Source organism: Callithrix jacchus, chromosome 2 (genome assembly GCF_049354715.1).
Source record: "Callithrix jacchus isolate 240 chromosome 2, calJac240_pri, whole genome shotgun sequence".
Classification (NCBI taxonomy): Eukaryota; Metazoa; Chordata; class Mammalia; order Primates; family Cebidae; genus Callithrix; species Callithrix jacchus.
In genome coordinates this window covers 18118920-18140674 of record NC_133503.1, presented here as the reverse complement: position 1 = coordinate 18140674, position 21755 = coordinate 18118920, and the positions used below count along the sequence as shown (strand labels likewise).

The window sequence follows — 21755 nt, the reverse complement described above, 5'->3', positions numbered from 1 at the left end:
CCACTGGGAACACAGTCGTGGCTCATCCTATGTGCTGGGCAGAGCCCAGGACCATCCCTCAGCTTCACTGTCACTGTAGGGAACACACCTAGAAGACCCCTAGGGCATCACATTTTCCAGAACACCAGGCCACCTGGAGCACCACACCACCCAGAGCGCCACACCACCCAGAGCACCACACTACCCAGAGTGCCACGCCACCCAGAGAGCCCCTCCACCCAGAGCCACCACCCAGAGCATCACACCACCCAGAGTACTACACCACTCAGAGCACCAGGCCACCCAGAGTACCACACCACTCAGAGCACCAGGCCACCCAGAGTACCACACCACTCAGAGCACCATGCCACCCAAAGCACCACACTACATAGAGCGCCACACCACCCAGAGCATCACACCACCTGGAGCACCAGGCCACCCGAAGCACCAGGCCACCTGAAGCACTGCACCACCCAGAGTGCCACACTGCCTGGAGCACTGCACCACCCAGAGCATCACACCACCTGGAGCATTGCACCATCCAGAGCATCACACCACCTGGAACACCACACCACCTGGAGCACTGCACCACCCAGAGCATCACACCACCTGGAGCACCACACCACCTGGAGCACTGCACCACCTAGCATGCCACACTGCCTGGAGCACCAGGCCCCTGGAATGGCACACCACTTGGAGTACTAGACCACCCGGAGCATCAGGCTACCTAGAGCACCAGGTCACCTGGAGCAGCATAACACCTAGAGTGCCAGGTCACCTAGAGCACTAGGCCACTGGAGCGCCAGTCTACCTTGAATGACAGCCCACCTGGAGCGCCAGTCCACCTGAGCACCAGTTCACCCAGAGTGCCAGGCCACCCGGAGCACCAGTCCACTTGGAGTGCCAGCCAGTCCATCTGGAACACCATGCCACCCTGAGCAACAGTCCACCCGGAGCGCCACAGCACCCTGAGCGCCAGTCCACCCTGAGCACCAGTCCATCTGGAACACCATGCCACCCTGAGCAACAGTCCACCCGGAGTGCCACACCACCCTGAGCACCAGTCCACCCGGAGTGCCACACTGCCCAGAGCGCCAGTCCACCCGGAGCTCCAGGCCACTTGAGCACTGAACCATGTGCTTAGGAATCCAATTTTATGACAGACCTATTTTTACATTTTTTTAAATGTTTTAAATGGTGGTGTTTTATGGGAGTATATCCTGAGGCTTTGTAGTTTAGGGCATGGTTTAAAAATTGATTAAACAAATACAATTCTGACACACCTGAGAAGGAGAGAAGGCCAGGCTGGCTCTGCCTCCTGTTGGGATAGAATTTACAAAATTTGTACATGGGTTTGTTTTTGCTCCAGGGAAAATGAAGGCATTTTTAACAACACTGAAAAAAAAAAACAAAAAAAAAACGGTTGTTTTCTGGAGTCACTTTACATTGGACAGGACCCAGTTTGTGTGCGGGTGACAGTCACTGTGTGCACAAACTGTGATCCTCCTCACCCCCTGAAAAACAGAAGGTCAGGCTCTGGGCAGAAATGCCCTGTTGATCTAAAGGAAAACCCAGATTTGGAGGGTCACTCAAAAGTAGCCAAAATTGGCCAGGTGTGGTGGCTCATGCCTGTAATCCCAGCACTTTGGGAGGCTGAGTCAGGTGGATCAGGAGATCAGGAGCTCGAGACCAGGCTGGCTAACATGGTGAAACCCCATCTCTACTAAAAATAAATTAGCCAGGCACGGTGGTGCACCTGTAATCTCAGCTACTCAGGAGGCCAAGGCAGGAGAATCACTTGAACTCAGGAGGCAGAGGTTGCAGTGAGCTGAGATCATGCCATTGCACTCCAGCCTGGGCGACAGAGCAAAAAATTTGTCTCAAAACAAACAAAACCAAAAATGAAAACAGTAGCCAAAAATTCTCTGAAATAATTTGGAAGTTATTTAGCTGAATAAATGTTTGATAAACGGCATAATAAGAAAACACTGAACCAGCTAGAAGGTATTTTGGAGATTTTTAGGATAAGAGAAATCTGCTTTGATGGCTTTGAAAGATGGACCCATTTTGTAATAAGAAGACACTATGTTCTGTCCTGAAGTCGAGGTGTCTGGGGTATTCCAGGTGCTGTCCAGCAGCACACGGCCCTCCTGCACCAAGGGCGGCTATTTCTCGGGGCTGACAGCGGGAGAGCAGTGCTGGGCAGGTGGACGCAGGACGGTGGGCGCCACTCACCAAGTGCAGCCCTTCTCAGGGATGCTGCTTGGAAAATGAGTTCTGCCAATCACTACGTCTTGGAAGTGCTATGTCTTGGTATCCTCCTCCAAGAGCTGCCTGGTGGATATTAAATCTACTGAAAGTTCTGAGAATTCCTGCAGTTGAGAACTTACCTAACTTTTTTTTTAATGCATCATTTTCAAACTTGTTTGACCAAAGAACTTTATTTTTCCTTCTGGAAAATGCTGCATTTGTGTAATTTTCAGTATTTATCCTCTCCCCCAGTGTGTCAAATCTCAATTTCCTATTTCTAGATAATACAACCAGCAAGACTTTTGCATTATCACTTGCTTATAATATCACATAGGTTTGAGGACTTTTGTCTCTATGTTGCCATTGTCCTCTGAATCGAGGTATCAATACTTTTAGTGAAAAATTAATTTTTCAAATCCTTGCTTACACGTCCACAGTTGAAGTTCTGATGACTTGTTTGAAACCCATAGGCCACAAGTTGGCCAACCCAGGCAGGCTGCAGCCTCCTCATGGGTTCTAACTAGATGGAGTATCTTCCTGCGTCTTTTATACTCTCCCTGTATTCATCTGTTCTCACACTGCTAATAAAGACATACCCGAGACTGGGTAATTTATAAAGGATAGAGGTTTAATGGACTCACAGTTCCAGATGGCTGGGGAGGCCTCACAATCATAGTGGAAGGCAAAGGAGAAGCAAAGTCACGTCTTACATGGCAGCAGGCAAGAGAGTATGTGTGGGGAACCCCCCATTTATAAAACCATCAGCTCTCATGAGACTTGTTCACTACCATGAGAACAGTGTAGGAGAAAGTGCCACCATGATCCAATTAACTCCACCTGGCCCCACCCTTGACACAGGGAGATTATTACAATTCAAGATGAGGTTTGGGTGGGGACACAGGCAAACCATATTACTTCTCTCACTCATGACTGTGTCAGGAAGCTTACAGTCACCATGGAAGTGACACCAGACTTTGCACAGCTCAGATCCAAGTGGGAAGGGACATTCCCCAAAGTGTCCAACCTGGAGATGGGCAGGACCATCACCCCCTCCCCTGCTCCTCCCTGGCATAATTCCTCAGATGGCAGCCTCCCCCTTTTGTGTTGTAAGCCTCAGTTCTTTTGTCAGCACCCACTTATCAAACTTAAGCTCTAATTACACTTATCTGTGCTGAAAATTGGCTATTATCACCACATAAACTCCTCCTAATTGTAAGAAATACTTCCTTAGCAAACTGCGGGGACCGAGTGCCCTGTTATCACAACAGAACAGACGGTGCATGGTTGCTTCTCCAAGCTGAGTCCCTTTCTTTCCTTTGCTTCTGGCGGCTGCAGGGGTGAGCAAGGTGGTGACCGTGGAAGTGAGAGGGAACTGGCAGCGCTGGCTGAAGGTGCGGGACCTCACCAAGGGGGTGACCTATTTCTTCCGTGTCCAAGCTCGGACCATCACCTACGGGCCTGAGCTCCAAGCCAATGTCACAGCCGGGCCGGCCGAGGGTAAGTGGGACTCCAGGGGCAGATAGTGTCAATTGCAACTTTGGCTTCCCACCTCCTGCTTCACTGAGCTGGGATCCATCTACATGCTCATAAGGCAGTGGTGGCTGAAAGCTGGCATAAACTCAGGGACATCTGGGCAACGTGGAAGTCTTCAAAAGCACATGTCAACATGGGCTTTGCAGGTGGAAAGAGAGGTTGGGCATGACACATGCAGGGTGCCCCACACTTTGCCCACCTGTCTCAGCCTCCCAAAGTGCTGGGATGGCAGGCATGAGCCACCATGCCTGGCCTTGCCTCTATGTTTTTAAGATGAAAAACCATGGCCATGTGAGGTTAAGTAACCTGTCCAGACACTCTGCAGCCTCAACCGATCTGATCCCCACTGTGAAATCTCTCACGGTGGGATGTAAGCCCCCTTAAGGCTGGTGCCTAACCTCTCTTGTTACATATGTGAACAAATTCTTAAATATTAAGCCTGTAAAGTTTTTGTTTTTTGGAAAAATCTTAAGAGGAAAATAACTGAGTTTGCTATCTGAAATTAATCAGAAAACATTAAAGTTTTCCAGGTCACAGAGAAGAACCATGTAACCTCCCCCTTACCCAACTGTTCTGCCCATTGTTTAAAGACAAGAAGGTGTGGGCAGCAGAACTGGCGTCCAGGGAGTGCCGCTGAGTCGTGGGCATAGTGCGGGGCGCCCTGCATGTGTCAGCTCTTTCATGCTCTCTTCAGGTTTTGTTTGTTTTGTGAGACAGGCTCTGTCACCCAGGCTGGAGAGCAGTGGCACGATCTGATCTTAGCTGACTGCAGCCTAAGTGGCTCAAGCAATCCCCCCACCTTAGCTTCCCAAGTAGCTTGGCTACAGGTATGTACCACCACACCTGGCCAATTTTATTTTTTACTTTGTAGAGATGGGTTTTCACCATTTTGCCCAGGCTGGTCTCAAATTCCACCTGTCTCAGCCTCCCAAAGTGCTGGGATTACATGCATGAGCCACCATGCACCTGCCTTGCCTCCCTGTTTCTGTTTGTTTTTTTGCTTGCTTTTGAGATGGAGTTTCACTCTTGTTGTCCAGGCTGGAGTGCAATGGCATGATCTCGGCTCACTGCATCTCTGCCTCCTGGGTTCAAGTGATTCTCCTGCCTCAGCCTCCCGAGTAGCTAGGATTACAGGCATGCACCTCCATGCCCAGCTAATTTTGTATTCTTAGTAGAGACAGGGTTTCTCCATATTGGTCAGAGTGGTCTCAAACTCCTGACCTCAGGTGATCCACCCACCTCAGCCTCCCAGAGTGCTGGGATTACAGGTGTGAGCCACTATGCCCGACCTTGCCTCCCTGATTTTAAGATGGAAAACCATGGCCATGTGAGGTTTAGTAATCTGCCCAGGTGCTCTGCAGCTTCAACCAATCTGACCACCACTGAAATCTCACATGGTGGGATGTGAGCCCCCCACCGCAGGGCTGATGCCTAACCTCTTCTTTATCCCGCAGGGTCCCCGGGGTCCCCTAGAGATGTCCTGGTCACCAAGTCTGCCTCTGAGCTGACCTTGCAATGGACAGAGGGACATGCTGGCGACACACCTACCACAGGCTACGTCATCGAGGCCCGGCCCTCAGGTAAGGGTGGCAGGCCCCATAAACGGGGTATCAGCCCAGCTGACAGTGATGCTTCTGAAATTGTTGGGGGCTTCCATCCCTTTTTCTTTTGGCATTTTCTCCAACAAAGCTGAGAGAAAGAGGGCAGTTTTGGCGAAAGAAGATGATCATTGCTCACTCAACTCCTTCCAGTTTTCATAGTCACAGCTGTGCTGATAACCTTAAGGGCACTCAATTTGGGATGTTTTAGCCCCAGGACACTTACTTAGGATGATAATGTTATTCCTAGAAATAGGTGAATGAGAACTTAGGGACACAAAAAGGCATTTTCTAACTCATCCATGAGTGTTTTCAGGGACTAATCTCAGGGTTCTAAATGTTTGCTGCTGAGATGGAAAGAGTCATGCTTGTTCTGATAATACGAAGATTCTTATTATTAGTGAAACCGACACATCATTGGCTTCATTTCTTAGGCTTCCGAAAATGAGGTCTAATATCATTTCCAGCCCTATTCACCCAAAGGGTTTTTTTTCACCCTTCCTTCCATTTGACTTTAATAACTAAGGATGGGCATTATTGGAAAATGAGTTTCTGATCGGTTGCGTCGGATATTACTGCTTGGAGCTAGAGGGTATCACCTAACACAGAGAGCACAGAACAGCTTCAATATGACCTTCAGATAGTTGCACAGTCATGAACATCTGAGCATGAAAATATGTGATATGTCAGGGATGCTATTCAGGAAGTGAACCATCAAACCCTGCCCGCGAGATGGACCGCGGTGCTAAGGAACTGCTTTAGTCTAATATTTAAAGAGGCTATTAGACCATGAGGAAAGACCCCAAAGTTACATCTGTCACTGTGTCAGGACAGACGTTCCCACCTCCCCCACCAAATTGCTTTTGAAAGATGATTAGTTACAAGTGCCTTCTAGAAACTTCTTTTTATTTTTGAGACAGTGTCTCGCTTTGTCATCCAGGCTAGAGGGCAGTGGTACGATCTCAGATCCCTGCAAACCTTGGCCTCCCAGGTTCAAGCAGTTCTCCTGCCTCAGCCTCCTGAGTAGCTGGGATTATAGGCACCCACCACCACGCCTGGCTAATTTTTATATTTTTAGTAGAGAGGGGGTTTTGCCATGTTGGCCAGGCTGGTCTCAAACTCCTGACCTCAAATGATCCACCTGCCTAGGCCTCCCAAAGTTCTGGGATTACAGGCATGAGCCACCAAGCCCGGCCGCCTTCTAGAAACTTCTAAGGAGAAACATAGTGCATAAGCATGAAAAAGTCTCTACTCAAAGGCAACATAAACATTTCTTTGGCTCAATAATTAAGAAATCCAGACGTGCTCACCCGGCAGACCCTGAGAATATCTTTTGAGCATGGTGCCTGTCTTGTTGTGGAAGCAGAGGTCTCGAGTTGGTGAAGGATGTGATTTTGGCAGGGGCCTCCTGTGGTCACTACCTGTGAAAACCCATGGCCCCTAGCACAACCAGCTGGCCCTTTGCTCTTTGATTCAAGAGCACTTTCAGAGATTGACAAGAGCTGAGAAGTGTGGGGTCTGGGGCCAAATTGAGGCTAAGGGGAAGCAGGCCAGTGGCAGGGAGCAGCCCAGACTTAAGAAACCATTTCAGCCAGGTGCAGTGGCTCATGCCTATAATCCCAGCAATTTGGGAGGGAAAGGCAGGTGGATCATGAGGTCAAGAGGTTGAGACCATCCTGGCCAACATAATGAAAATTCGCTGGGTGTGGTGGTGCATACCTGTAGTCCCACCTACTCGGGAGGCTGAGGCAGGAGAACTGCTTGAGCCCAGGAGGCGAAGGTTGCAGTGAGCCGCGATCGTGTCACTGCACTGTAGCCTGGTGACAGAGCAAGACTCTGTCTCCAAAAAAAAAAAAAAGAAACCATTTCAGACACTTTCCTCTCCACATCCAGGGGAGAGCACTGATTTCTTCATCAGCTCTTCCAGCCCATCAAGGGGTTCATCAATAGAACTCAGCAGATCCATGAGCTTAGATGGGGAAAATAATACATTTGATCTTCACTGACCTCTAACTGGATTTGACGTTTCCTTTAATTATGTGTGTAGTCTCTTTCATTTGCCCGGGCTGCTGTAGCAAAGTCCCACAAACTAGGTGGCCTCAATGACAGACATGGGTTGACTGACAGTTCCGGAGGCCAGAAGTCCACAGTCAAGGTGGCAGCAGGGCGGGTTCCTTCTCCTGAGGCTGTGAGGGAGGATCTGTTTCCTATAAACTCTCCCCCAGCTTCTGGCAGTTACAAGCCATCCTGGGCGATCCTGGGCTGACAGCTGTCCATCTCTGGTGTCACCGTCCCATGGTGATCTCCCTGTATGTGTGTCTGTGTCTTGGTTTTAGCTTTTATGAGGACACCAGTATACTAGACTAGGGACCCACATGCTCCAGCAGGATATCATCCTAACTAATTACATCCACAGCTATCCTATTTGCAAATAAGGTCATTCAGAGGTACTGGAGGTCAGGACTTCAACATATGAATTTGCAGTGGGGGCAGGGACAGAATTCAGTGCATACTAGTAGCTAAGAAACTACATAACTAATAGCAGAACGTGAGACTCCCAGCAATATTTTCATATAACTTCCCAGCCATTGCAGCTATTTCACGATGCTGTTTAGACGTGTCATTATGTTGAAATCACAGTCATTTGTAGACTCTCTGCTGGACCTTGTCAGCTAATGAGTCAATAAAGCATAGGTTTTTGAGTTGCGCTGGGATAACGGGGCCGCAAGTCACCTAAACCCAGCTCTTCACGCATCTTCCAAGGAATGACGTTGCCCAACAAGTAGCGTAAAGAAAACCAGCCATAATCCACGCCTCCAGCATTACCTGGAGACACGGGCTGTCAGGAACCTGCAGGTGCCTTCAGGTGATTGTAGGCATTACCAGGCATATGACTCCTTCTCGCATTGTCGTAAAGAAATGTCTGAGACTGAGTAATTTATAAAGAAAAGAAGTTTAAATTGGCTCACAGTTCTGCAGGCTGTACAGGAGGCATTGTGGCTTCTGCTTCCAGAGAGGCCCCAGGAAGCTTCCAATCATGCTGGAAGGTGAATGGGGAGCCAGCACGCCAAATGGCCAAGGCAGGAGGAAGAGAGTGCGGGGGGAGGTGCCACACACTTTTAAACAGCCAGGTCTCCTGAGAAGTCATTCCCTGTTATGAGAACAGCACCAAAGGGATTGTCCTTAAGCATTCATGAGAAACCCACCCCCAGGTTCCAAGCACCTCCCACCAGGACCCTCCACCAACCCTGGGGATCACAATTCAACATGAGATTTGAGTGGGGACACAGCGAAAACCATATCACCAGTACAATTAGTTTCCTTTTCAATTTTTCTTTATGCATCTCAACCATTCTGAGAAAGTATCCTTTGAGCCAACAGATCACCACAGGGACCCATGGTGCCAAGAGCAGATTAAGACACGTGTAATCAATCCCGGCACTTTGTGAGGCAGAGACAGGTGGATCACTTGAGGTCAGGAGTTCCAGACCAGCCTGACCAACATGGTGAAACCCCATCTCTACTAAAAATATTAAAAAATTAGCCAGGCATGGTGGCACGCACCTGTAGTCTGAGCTACTCGGGAGGATGAGGCAGGAGGATCGCTTGAACCCAAGAGGCAGAGGTTGCCATGAGACAAGATCGCACCACTGCACTCCAGCCTGGGTGACAGAGCAAGACTCTGCCTCAAAAAAAGAAGACACCTGCACCAGAAAACCACAGAAGGGCCTGGCTATGCAACTTCCTCCCCCTTGAATGCCTGCCTCCCCGAGTAGAGATGAACGATCCCAGCAGACGTGTGGCTGTCACAGGGCCGCAGAAGGAACCTCATGCATCTCGTCCGCACCCCTGCCCATGTCCCAGTTGTGAGATGGCAGCACAGTTCTGCAGGATGTTACCATTGGGGAAAATGGGGAGAAGGACACATGGACTTACTTTCTGTTTTTTTCTTACAACCACATGGGACTCTTTACCTCAAAATCATATGCTTAGCTTAATCATTTAAGAAGCCATGGATGCCCATTCTCAGCCTGCTCCATCAAGCACACCAATGTGTCTTTGAGCATTCTTGTGTGGGAGACGAGCCTGTGAGATGGGGCAGCACCAGCCAGACACAGGTGCCTGGGCTTAGCCTCTTAACGCTGTGAACACATCTCAGCACATTCCAAGAAGCGATAAGGCTTTGGCTCTCATGCTTGCTGGGGGAGCCCTTTACTTTCTCCTCAGGTGCTCATGTGCTGCTCTACTTGCCATCACGAAAGGAACAGGGCGCCTGTTGGTTACTGGTGCAGCCCAGGGAGTCTGGCAGGCTGTGTGAATAAGAAGTAATTGACCTGTCAGCCAGGCAGGGTCCACGGCTTGGAGGGGCCTGCCCAAACATGGAGAAGCTTCTGAAGTCAGCTGAGTCTGAGCTCAGCAGGGTTGGAGCCAGAGTGTGGAAACTGACCTTTGGGGGACCAAGACATGACAACAGACTGACCAGGAAGATGCTGGCTTTTTCAGCAAGAGCAGAGACCTTGCACTTACTTCTGCCTGGCTACCAGACATTCAAAAGCCGGTCGCCAACGGTCTCTCTTTCAGATGATGAAGGAAACCCAAATGGGCCGCTGGACCCAGGTCTTTCATGGGAGGTTGCAAAAGACACCCCCTCCCTTCCGTGACTAAGGCCAGCAGCAGCTCAGGCAAATGAAACGCTTTATGGATTGTCAATATTTAAACACCTTGCTGGTACCTGAGGGCTTTGGATCTCAGCTGTCATCTATTACAGGCCTCATTACACAAAACATTAAATGCTGTATCATCTCATTTTCTCCACCGAAGCTCCCTGGCAAGACGTTCTCCAGGCAGGGAATGGTTTGCTTGAGGTGCAGTGAACAGACCCTGGTTTGTATTGGGAGGGGCCATGCAGGGGCCTCACCACTGGGTGTCTGGGAGATGAGCACTCAGTGCCAGGCAGACCCTGTGACCCACGTGGTCGACTCGGCCTGATGTCTCTGTATCCAGCTGAGTCTCTGCCTTGTCCCTGGGAGACAAGCCACTCATCAGCTTTGTTGCTGCTTTGGAGAAAGCAGCCGATGGGCCTGGGCAGCCTGGGCAGATGGTAGTGCAGCATCCTGGCCTCCCACCCCCATCCTTCCTTCCATCCCTGCAGGTTCTACTGCATAGCCCTTGTTGCTGTGGTCATGTGGAGAGGCAGAACCGAGCAGCAGCTAATGAAGTTAGCACCAGGCTAGAGCACAGATCACCTCTTACTCCTGGAGAGGGCGCTCCATGAGTGTGGGCCCAAGGACATTGCCATCAGCGTCCGCCAGCACGGCCTGGCCGACACGTTCATTTCTCTGGCTGTGTGTTAAGTTTCCTCCAAATCAGTGTTGCAAAGCTCTCTGGAAGGCACTGGAAACGATGCACTGGGCATATGCAGATGATTTATTTACACAGATTATTCTAAGGTATTTTACTGTGTAGATCATGAAGCCTCATTTACATATTTACACAATAGACTGGAATGACACTAAAGGAACTATAAATATATTTTCCTCTCCAAAGCAGCCATGAAATACATATTTAGAAAGTACCCAATGCAGGCAGACATTGTATTGCTTTTTTTTCTCTAATAACGTATTTAGCCCAGATATGAGGGCTGGTGGCTGGAGGACAGGCCCTGTGCCTGATGGGGACACCCCCCAGCTGGAGGCCTGGACCACTGTCCACTGGTAGTCCCCCTGGGGAACTCCCAGTTCCCTCTCCATTGATTTTGTTCAATTTCAGTCTTTGGCGACGGGAGTTTTGAAGTGTAGAAGGAAGAAAATCAGTATTTCTCTGAAGGTGTGACATCCACAGAAGTTCCAAGTTAGCAGTTTCAGCAAGAGGGTCTGCTGCCGTGGCTCTGATGGCACCGCAGTCCCTTCATTCACTGCTTGTCTTTCTCATAAGCACATTTCTGACAGCTTGTCAGCTCTGCTTCCCACTCCTTCCTGGGGTCAGCCCCAATCACCAGCTGTCTTTCTTCCTCATCTTAACATGCAATGTATTTTATCTCCTGTCTTGAATGAGCATTGGATGGAAGGTAACTTTCTTTTTTTTTTAAATCAGAAATATTTAGCCTCTTGTTTAAGCCCCACCTGCTTCAGTAAAATTTATAACCCGGATTGACCATTTATACAAAGAGAATTGGCAGTATTTAAGAAATAAACAGCTGACAGGCTTGCATTTGCTCTGAGCGGCAGGCTGACAGTCAAGCGGTTGGTTGTGTGAGTCAGTGGAACCAGCAATCTTGGGCGGTGAATGACAGTTTCATTCAGCATGGAGACCCTGTTTAATTGTCCATGAAATCAAACTTTTGTATTGGCATGACGTCGGCCCTAATACCTGCAGCACACAGCTCTGTTCTGGGCGTTGGAGGGATAAATTGAGTGCAGACCCTTGGACGTGCTGCGCTGGCTCCTGCTCAATTCAGATAGAGGTGATCATGTTTCCGGGTGTATTAGGACATTGTCTGGGAACAGATGTGCCTTCTACCGTTTGGGCGGGGGAGATGCCAGCACCAGAAACTAACAGCTGACTCATTCTGTCGGCTGGAGACAAGCATGGGTGGATAGCAAAACCTATTTCTATGGAAAAGATTTCTTTTTTCAAGTTTCTCCAATATTAGCCACTTCCCTTGTTTAAGTGCACAAATAACACGGTAAACAATGAAGATGAATAGTGTATATTCTTTCAAGAACAGCAGCCTCAAGGGGGAGCTGAATTGGCTCTTGCATTTCCCCACTCATCCTTCCTTCTGAGGTGGACAGGATTTGAGGTTGTGGTGACAGCGTGGCTTCTTTAGGACTATTTTGCAAAGTCCCTGTCTCAGTGGTTTCCTGCTTTCTTAGTGGGTATCTCTCCCATGGTGTTTCAGTAACAAGAGTCCAGGAAAGTGTTCTTTCAGGCAGCCAGGAAGGAAGGACCAAGCCCCATAGACAGGTGTGATTTGCAGTCACACCACCACCACCCGGGCACCTTCTCCCTCCTCAGACATCAGGTGGCAGGTCCAGCCAGAGGTGGACATTACCCACAGGAAGTTCAAAGCCTGGGCCTCAGTCATTTTGGGGGATTGATTATCCTAGGCCTCAGTCATTTTGGGGGATTTGGCTTTTCAGGGGTCATGACTATGCTCTTCCAGCCATGCATTTCTTTTCCTATGATGGCGACACAGCTCGCTCAGTGGAGAAGAGAAACCAGTCTGGCTCTTCCGGACATCCCAGCAGGTTGATTGACAAGCAGCTGACTGTGTGCCCAGAATTGCCTTCGGAAGGATAAGGCCCTGCTATCCTTTCCAGTGTAGACTGAGATGGAAATCCAGGCACTGTCCTGGAGCATCGAAAAATCGGTTGCACAAATCTCATTTTTGCTAATAGTTCTGTAATGTTATTTTCCCTGTAATTTGTAGTGATACATTTTTCCATCATTGATTTATTGAAATATTTAACAGCATAATACAAATTAGAAAAACAATCCACAGTTGGGAAACAGAGTGGATACCTTACCAGCTGCCAAATTTTCTCTTCCCTACTCGTGATCACGGTGTAAATATTAGTACGGGATAAGTAGCCCAGTGAATTATAGCTGGAGTGGAGAATATGCTAATTTGGGAAAGGCAGAATTAAGCAGAATATGGGGACATTTTCTTCTGTTAATTCAGAAGAAAATTCTCCCGGTATGACATTTCCCCTCCCCCAACATTTTTGAGTGTAAATGGACTGCTAAATAAATCGTTCTGCGTTAAGATTCTGTATCAATATTTTAAAATGTTATTATAAAAAATGCACACAATTCCTGGAGCTATAACAGAGCGTTTAAAATAAAATGTGGCCTTTAGGTGATGGTAGAGGAAGGAAGAATAATTTTTTTTCCTCAGAAGCAGGAAAGCATTACAGAAACATTAATGCAAAAGACATTCAGAGAATCCACTCAAAGGTGTTCAGACCTTCTCAGAACAGTCTGAAGAAAGCTTTCACTTTTTTAGTCTCTTAATTTCAATGGCTTTAAGAAACATCCAGTTTATAGGAGTCTGTATTTAGTCTTTATTGTCTATTACAACATAAAATTGTCTATGGTTTTAGAGGAAAAATATAATTCATTCCATATTTAAAGCCCTTAAAATAGGGACTTGCTCATAGTAAGCAGTAAATAAAATAGTGGTGGTTATTATGTATTGAAAGCTGGCTTGTACTAGGCCCTGAGAAGAGCCATGGGATACAAAGAGGGATGAATGGGGGTTGCGGGGGGATGGGTGATTGGTTGATTGGAAGGAAGGAAGTGTGGGTGGGCAGATGGATGGGTAGGTAAATTAGTGAGTAGGTGGTGGGTGGGTGGGTGGATGGAAGGAAGGAAGTAAGGTTGGGTGGATGGATGGGTAGGTAGATGAGGGGGTGGGTGGATGAATGGATATATGGTTGGATAGATGGATGGGTGAATGGGTGGATGAATGCATGAATGGATGAGTGGATGGATGGATGGATGGATGGATGGATGGATGGATGGATGGATGGTTGAGTGAATGGCTAGAGGGAAAGGAAGTGGATGGGAGGGGAGAGGAGGGAGGGAGGGGAGGAAAGGGAAGGGAGTTATGTGGATAAATGGAAGGAAGGAAGGATGGAGGGAGGGAGAGAAGGAAGGAAGAATGGATGGGTAATGGATGGATGGATGGATAGATGGATGGTTACATGGGTAGATGGATCATGGAAGGATGGATGATAGATGATAGCTGGAGGGATGGGAGGAAGAATGGAATGGGTAGATGGTTACATGGATGGGTGGATGAATAGATGGGTGAAGATGGATGGATGATGGATGGATGGTTGGTTGGATACATGGATGGATGGATGATGCTAAGCCTTATGGTGTGAGCTGGCAAGTAAAGGTGCTGATGTGCTTTAGAAGCCCATTGGCAGAAGCAACCATTCCTTCCTGGAACGTGGGGTGGGGTCAAGGCTGGCCTCAAAAAGATGAGTCTGAAGGGGCAAAAGGACTCTTGATTTTCCTCCATCCCCTGTCCACAGGCTATGGATAACTCACTGAGAACAGCAGTCTCATCTGATTCCCTGATGGATAGCACAGGGCCTGACCAAAGAGTGGACAGCATTTGTGGTTGAAAAAGGGAGTGAGGCAGGGGAAGAGGGGCAACAGGTTCTCCAGGGCAAGAGAAGGCCTGCACAGAGTAAAGGCACAAGTCTTCCCTGATCATTCTGACACCAAACACATACGACAATATAAACCACATACAGCCAGCATAAACTACATACAACCAGCATTCTGTGTGTGAGCCTCAGCATCCCAGGAGGAAGAAGAGAAGCTTAGCTTTTGGCTTGCCTTTCTGATATTACTAGTGGTGAGAAATGGCTGTAAATGAGAATATTTAGAAATAGCAGCCAGACATAGTGGCTCATGCCTATAATTCCAGCACTTTGGGAGGCTGAGGTGGGCAGATGGCTTGAGCCTGGAACTTCAAGCCCAGCCTGGGCAACATAAGGAGACTCTGTCACTGAAAAAAAAAAAAAAAAAAAAAAAAATTGACAACTTAGCCATGCATGGTGGTAGATACCTGTAGTTTCAGCTATTCAGGCTGAGGCAAACTATTGAGCCCAGTAGTTTGAGGCTGCGGTGAGCTATGATTGTACCACTGCACTCCAGCAAGGCCCTGTATCAAAAAAAAAAAGGAAAAGAGGAAGAGGGGAAGAAACAAGAAAGAGCGAGAGAGAAAGCAAGCACAGAGGGAGGCAGGGAGGGAAGATCAATATTGTACTACCTTTCTGCCAGTACAGAGATTTCTACCTTTAAAATCTCATTCATATCTATTCCTCATTAACCTGTGACTATAAGGACATAGTTGGTGCAAAGTCTAAATCCTCTGCAAATACAGACCGATGCAATAGCAATTTTCTTCCTGTTTACTATGGGGCTAATCCATCTGAGCACACCTGGTGATTCCAGGTGTGTGATAAGGTTGGTTTCCAGAGCAGTCTCCGTGCTCATGAGGCAGTCAGCACGGGTGCACACATATTCAAATGGGTTTTCCCTCACCAGATTTCCTGCTTTTGTGCCAATAAAAGCAAATACAATTCATGAAGGATTGCTACTTCAAATGAACATTTTGGGCTCTGAGTCCACTTTTTTACCAAACAGCCTTCTTAGAAGTGAATTTATATTTTATTTGACAAACACATGTGCAGCACTTGCTATGTGTGAGGCGCTGTTCTGAATACTTTATAAAGATTAACTTATTTAATACTAGAAGCAAATCTATGATGAAGATGCCTTTGTTATCACCATTCTACAGACAAGGCTCAGAGAAGTTCCAATTTTTGTGTAAAGTCACACAGCTAATTGAATTGATGAGGCCAGACTTTGCAAAGAGGCTGTCTGGCCCCAGGCTCCAGCAGTCCTTTCACCCTGATGCTATAGTGCCATAGACTCACTTTCTTTCTTTCTTTCCTTCTTTCTTTCTTTTTCTTTCTTTCTTTCCATTTCTTTCTTTCTCTTTCTTTCTTTCTTTTTTGTCATAATGTAAAGTCATAAAAATTGCAAAGTTCTTTTTTTGTTTGTTTTTTGAGATAGGGTCTCACTCTCTTGCCCAGGCTGGCCTGCAGTGGCACAATCTCAGCTCACTGCAAGCTCAGCCTCCCAGGTTCAAGCAGTCCTCCTGCTTCAGCCTCCTGAGTAACTGGGACCACAGTTGCAAGCCACCATGCCTGGTTAATTATCTATATTTTTTGTATAGACAGTGTCTCCCTATGTTGCCCAGGCTCAAGCACTCCTGTAACCTCAGCCTCCCAAAGTATTGGGATTACAGGCATGAGCCACTGTGCCCGGCTCATCAGTTTTTTAATCACAAATTTCACTGATCACATTTTTTTTTTTTTTTTGCTCTGTGGCTAGAGAGATGCCTCAAAACCCATCTCATATGCTTCTAATGTTCTGTGTCAGTTTTCTGGCTTTAATTTCAAGTTTGTTAATGTTTTCCTATCTATGAGGTTTGTAATAAATCATACATGTATATATTTACTGCAGTAAGATATGCATAACCTGACATCTCCCACTGTGACCATTTCACGTGTACAGTTCAGTGGCAATGAGCAGACTGACATTGTTCTGCAGCCATCCCACCATTTGTCCCCAGAGTGCTCTTCAACTTGCAAAACTGAAACTCCATCCCCATTCAGCAGTCACTTTGAATCCAGTACTCCCAGTGCCTCACTGGGGCTGCCTCGAGCTGACCCACTGGGCAGGTGCATGGGGCTTGCACCCGGGAGCTCGCACTTCTAACCTCTGCCCTTGCCTCCCTATCCTCTTACAGATGAAGGCTTATGGGACATGTTTGTGAAGGACATCCCGCGGAGTGCCACATCCTACACCCTCAGCCTGGATAAGCTCCGGCAAGGAGTGACTTACGAGTTCCGGGTGGTGGCTGTGAATGAGGCAGGCTACGGGGAGCCCAGCAGCCCCTCCATGGCCGTATCAGGTAGGCCCTTCCAGGGAGGTCTCTCTTCTTCTGAAGGACGGGAAGGAGAAATGGAGTCAAGGGGGATGAAAGGGACCCCTGCACCTGCTGCTTTAGGTGTCTCCAGCTTAGTTGAGGGTTCTGCCCAAAGAACCTGACAGTAGGGAGAGCATTGTCAGTCTCTGGGCACCTCCCCAGTGCCACCCATCCTCCTAGGTACCTCCCCGGTGCCACCCATTCTCCTGGGCAGCTCCCCAGTGCCACCCATCCTCCTGGGCAGTTTTCTAGTGCCACCCATCCTCCTGGGCAGCTCTCTGCCTCCCTCTGGCAGGACTCCAGGCCCCAGAGCCTCCCCTACCCCCACCAGCAAGGCCCCTTCTGGGCTCTGTGTCCACGCTGTGCTCCAGCAATTCCTCATGTGTTTCATCATAGGCTTTAAAATCAGAGACGCATGCAAGTGTCAGAGGCATGAGCCTGAGCCACACTGTCCCCTCTGTGTGGCTCAGGCATTCCCAGGCAAAGCAGAGCCCCGAGCCCCTGTGTTAGCTGATGCATCCTTGCGGGGGAGCACATGTGAAATTTGGAGGGGCAAGAACCACCCCAGCAGCAATGGGGGAGCCCAAAAGTACCTAACAAGAGGTCATGCCTTCCTGGGGCCTACCTGAGAGCCAGTGAAGGGGCCGGGGACAATAGCTGCTCTGGGCATGAGGCGAGCAGTGTCACCGTCCCTGAGATGCAGGGGGATGTACTGCTGCTGCCAGGCTGGGCATTTCTCTGCTTGCTCATCACTGTGAGGTGCTGCAGGCTCCAGAGGCCACTGTGGGTGCAGGTCTGCTCTGGGGGGAAGCGGCAGAGAAAGCCAGGGCAAGGCTTCCTCCCCTGGAGCACAGGTGTTAGGTGATGGACGTGTCTGCAGTCAGCAGCCATGGCAGGGGTTATGACACACAGGGCAGGGGCAGTGACGTCACTTGAGAATCAGGAAGGTGCCCAAAGCCTCCCACAGGGGAAGGAAAACCTGCAAGAGGCAAAGCATGACGGAGAAAAAGTCCTGGACACTGAAGAGCCATGGTGAGGGATCGGGGCAAGGAGGGGTGGTAAGCTGGTCCCTGGTCATGCCTCACCCCCAATCCCCCATGTGCCTGGGAGGGTCTCAAACCAGGCTGCAATTTAGGGTTACTTGAGAAGGTTAAATACACACCCTCACTGGGCCCTCACCCCAGACAGTGACTTCCGTGGCTCCGGGCATGACTTTCTTCACCCTGCAGTGATTCTGTTGTGCAGACCAGCTGCAAGTCAGGATGCTGGGGGTTAAGAGAGGGTTGGGCTGTGTTTGAGGAGAGGGGCTCTCAGCAGCACAAAGGGCAGGGGGACCTTGAGGTCAGGGTGGCAGAGCCTCAGCCAGAAGCCCCAGGCAGGCCCAGCTCCATTGGTCCTTTTCCTGGAATCATGAAGAAGCTGCTCCTCTCTTCTGCGTTAGAGCTGCCTGAGCTACTGACCACACTTGTTGAAATGGAACATAGCCTTCAGCCTTAGTGTGCTATGGGTTTGGAGGAAGGATGCCTGTGGGTGAGCGTGGGCCTTAAGTCCGATACCCTGGCCTGGGAACATGCTTGAATTCTGGGGTCACTCTGTAAGAGGGGCTGTGAGAAGGGACCCAGAGGACCACCTGATTTTTTTTTTTTTTTTTTTTTTTGGAGTCTCACTCCGTTACCCAGGATGGAGTGCAATGGCGTGATCTCAGCTCACTGCAACCTCTGCCTCCTGGGTTCAAGTGATTTCTCCTGCCTCAGCTCCCAAGCAGCTGGATTACAATCATTTGCCACCATACCCGACTTATTTTTGTATTTTTAGTAGAGATGGGGTTTCACCATGTTTGCCAGGCTGGTCTCAAACTCCTGACCTCAAATGATCTGTCCACCTCAGCCTCCCAAAGTCCTGGGATTATAGGAGTGAGTCACCACACCCGGCTGACCACTGACTTTTTAACGAATAAGATTTAGAAAAAGTACGGATTTCTCATTTTCCTAATTTTAATTATGAATGTTTTAAACATACCTTGAAGTAGAGAGAATAAGGAACCCCTAGCACCCCTCATCCTAATTCAGTGATTCAAGATTTGCTGCATGAGATTTATCCGTGGAAAACTGATACGGAGCAATTCCACATGCACAACAAAGCAAGTTCCTCATGCAGAACACACACCCTGGCCCCACTTCCTGGGGCCTGTGGCTCAGGCGTCTCTGAAACTCTGTCGCGCACAGAGCTGGCTTTGCTGTGACTGCACTGAGCTCATCACATCCTTCAGGGAAGCCGGCAGCCATCACCTGCTGGCATCAGGACCAGGCCAGACCTGGCAGCCAGGGTGTCCCACCTGACGTAAGAGTCTTCCAGAACAGCCAGCCTTTCTTTCCTGCCAGGTGCTAGGGCCAGGCCCACTCCGGGCCTCTTGGCTGGTGGTCAGTGTGGCATCTGTCAGACTTGCTGTATGGAGTACTGAGTGCATGGCCTGCAATCCCACTCTGTCTTTTGGATTGAAAGCACCATCATCTCCTAAGGATCCCTGTGAATGTGCATTGGCCAAAGCCGATCTCTTGCTTTTCTTCCCAGTGTGCATACATTCTCTTTTATGAGATATAGAAGCTTCTGGGTGGCTATGTTTGGAAGGGTTCTGGTGGCTGGGGGCAATGCTTGGGCTTTGCCTGTGAGAGGCTTTGTGTTCTGGGGGACTTCCAGTGCTACAGAACCCATTCCCCCGCAGAGGCCCATGGAAGGCCCTGAATGGGATGCCAGGGCTACCCAGCACCCCAAGAAACAATTTTCCATTTTTCTGTTCTTAGCAAGCAGAACAAGACAGAAGGAAGAAGAGTGTCCTTCAAAGCCTCCTTTAAATGCATTTTTTTCTATTCATTTCTCAAAAACACATCTAAAGATGCGGCTAGTCATTCAGCTCGTGTTTTTTGCTAGAGGCAGAAAATATAATAAAACATGGCCCCAGACTTTAGGGGTTCCTGGTCTGTGGAGGGGCCAACAGTTGGAGAAATACACACAATGCTTGTTTGCGTGGGGGGCTTCTACACACGTGCAGGTGGCAGGGCAGGTCCTCGGGGGCCTTGTGGGCTCAGGGTTTAACCCCGTGGCTGACGGGAACCACTGAAGGATTTTAGGTGGTGGGAAGACTTATTTCTGAGGAAGATCTCTCTTGGGTGATGTAAAGGATGGATCTGAGTGAGACAGGAGGAGGCATAACAGGTGGAAAGTGAGTGCTGTGGCACAGGTGGGAGGTGGTGACAGAGAAGGCAGGGGACGTGAAGCTGTCTCAGGGGATGTCCCAGTACCAGGAGAGAGAAGGAAGTCTGGGCACTTTGTTCCATCCTCACTTGAACCCAGACAACGTTTTTGTTTGCTAGCTTGCTTATGTTGTAGACATAAGACAGGGTCTTGCTCTGTCACCCAGGCTGGAGAGCAGTGGTGTGATCATGGCTTACTACAGCCTCAACCTCCTGGGCTCAAGCGATCCTCCCACTTCGGCCTCCTGAGTAGCCAGGACTACAGGTGCCCCAGCACACCTGGCTAATACTTTAAATGTCTTGTAGAGAAAGGGGTCTTGCTCTGTTGCCCAGGCTGGTCTTGAACTCCTGGGCTTAAGCAGTCCTCCCACATCAGCGTTCCATAGTGCTGGGACTTCAGGCACACACCACTGTGCCTGGCTGTGTGTGTGTGTGTGTGTGTGTGTGTGTGTGTGTGTGTGTGTGTGTCTGTTTTTTGTTTTTGTTTCTGTTTTTTTTTTTAGAGATGGGATCTTGCTACATTGCGCCAGATCAGACAGTGTTTTTAAACAGACAAAATTAGGAGAAAGCAAGCAGGAAGGGTGGTTTTGGTGGGCAAGGTCAGGGCAAGGGCAAAGATGAGAAGTCTCCAGGGCATGGGGCAGCTTGGGGGACAGAGGAGCCTGGAGCCTGATTCCACAGAAAAGGTAGAAAATGGGGACTGCTGAATTCCCAAAGCCTGCTGAGGACCCATGGGAACCTCCTAAGCTCATCCCATGGGAAAAGTCCACCCACCGGGCTGGACAGTGGTTTCATCTCACCTGTAACCAGGAGTTATCCGTCCCAGCCTTCCTTGCCACCCACCTGGCTCTCAGGAGGTGACTGCACCTGGATCATCTTCCCCACATCACTGTGTATCTGTGTCTTTTCCGCTCCGCAGCTCAAGTGGAAGCCCCGTTCTACGAGGAGTGGTGGTTCCTCCTGGTGATGGCTCTGTCCAGCCTGATCGTCATCCTGCTGGTGGTGTTTGCCCTCGTCCTGCACGGGCAGAATAAAAAGTACAAGAACTGCAGCACAGGTGTAGTGTCGGCCCCTTCCTCCCCTTCCTCCTGTGTCCCACTGTGCCACTTGGCCAGAACGTGACATTCATTCTTCTCTGGTGCATCTGCCAGGCCAGCATCCACTTTTCCATTTCATTTGCCTGTAGGTGCTGAGAGAGATGCAATAGCTTTTCTTTCTGGGGAGAGCCAGGTACAGCCCAGCAAGCCCTTGAGGCCTCAGTACCCAGATGCTGACCCTGCCTGCACTCAGATTAGCCATGTGTCTTGAATAAGGGCATTTGAGTCATCCAGCCTCAGAGATCCCCGCTCTGTACCTTTACTCAAATGCAATTGCTTTTTTTTTTTTAGACAGAGTCTCAGTCTGTCACCCAGGTTGGAGTGCAGTTGCACAATTTTGGCTCACTGTAACCACCTCCTGGATTCAAGCAATTCTCCTGCCTCAGCCTCCTGAGTAACTTGGATTACAGGCACCTGCCACCATGCCCAGCTAATTTTCTTGTATTTTTAGTAGATACAGTGTTTCACCGTGTTGGCCAGGCTAGTCTCGAATTCCTGACCTCAGGTGATCCACCTGCCTTGGCCTCCC

General features: G+C 49.1%; 1 protein-coding gene across 1 annotated transcript in view; it reads left to right on the top strand.

Moving 5' to 3' along the window:
* The window catches only part of SDK1 (sidekick cell adhesion molecule 1), a 1001700-nt gene that overhangs the window by 953886 nt on the left and 26059 nt on the right, over window positions 1-21755 (top strand). The window contains exons 39-42 of the mRNA XM_035283177.3: window positions 3565-3726; window positions 5217-5342; window positions 16699-16863; window positions 21049-21186. Of these exons, the coding sequence (XP_035139068.2) occupies window positions 3565-3726; window positions 5217-5342; window positions 16699-16863; window positions 21049-21186 (591 nt within the window). The remainder of the gene's footprint in view (window positions 1-3564; window positions 3727-5216; window positions 5343-16698; window positions 16864-21048; window positions 21187-21755) is intronic.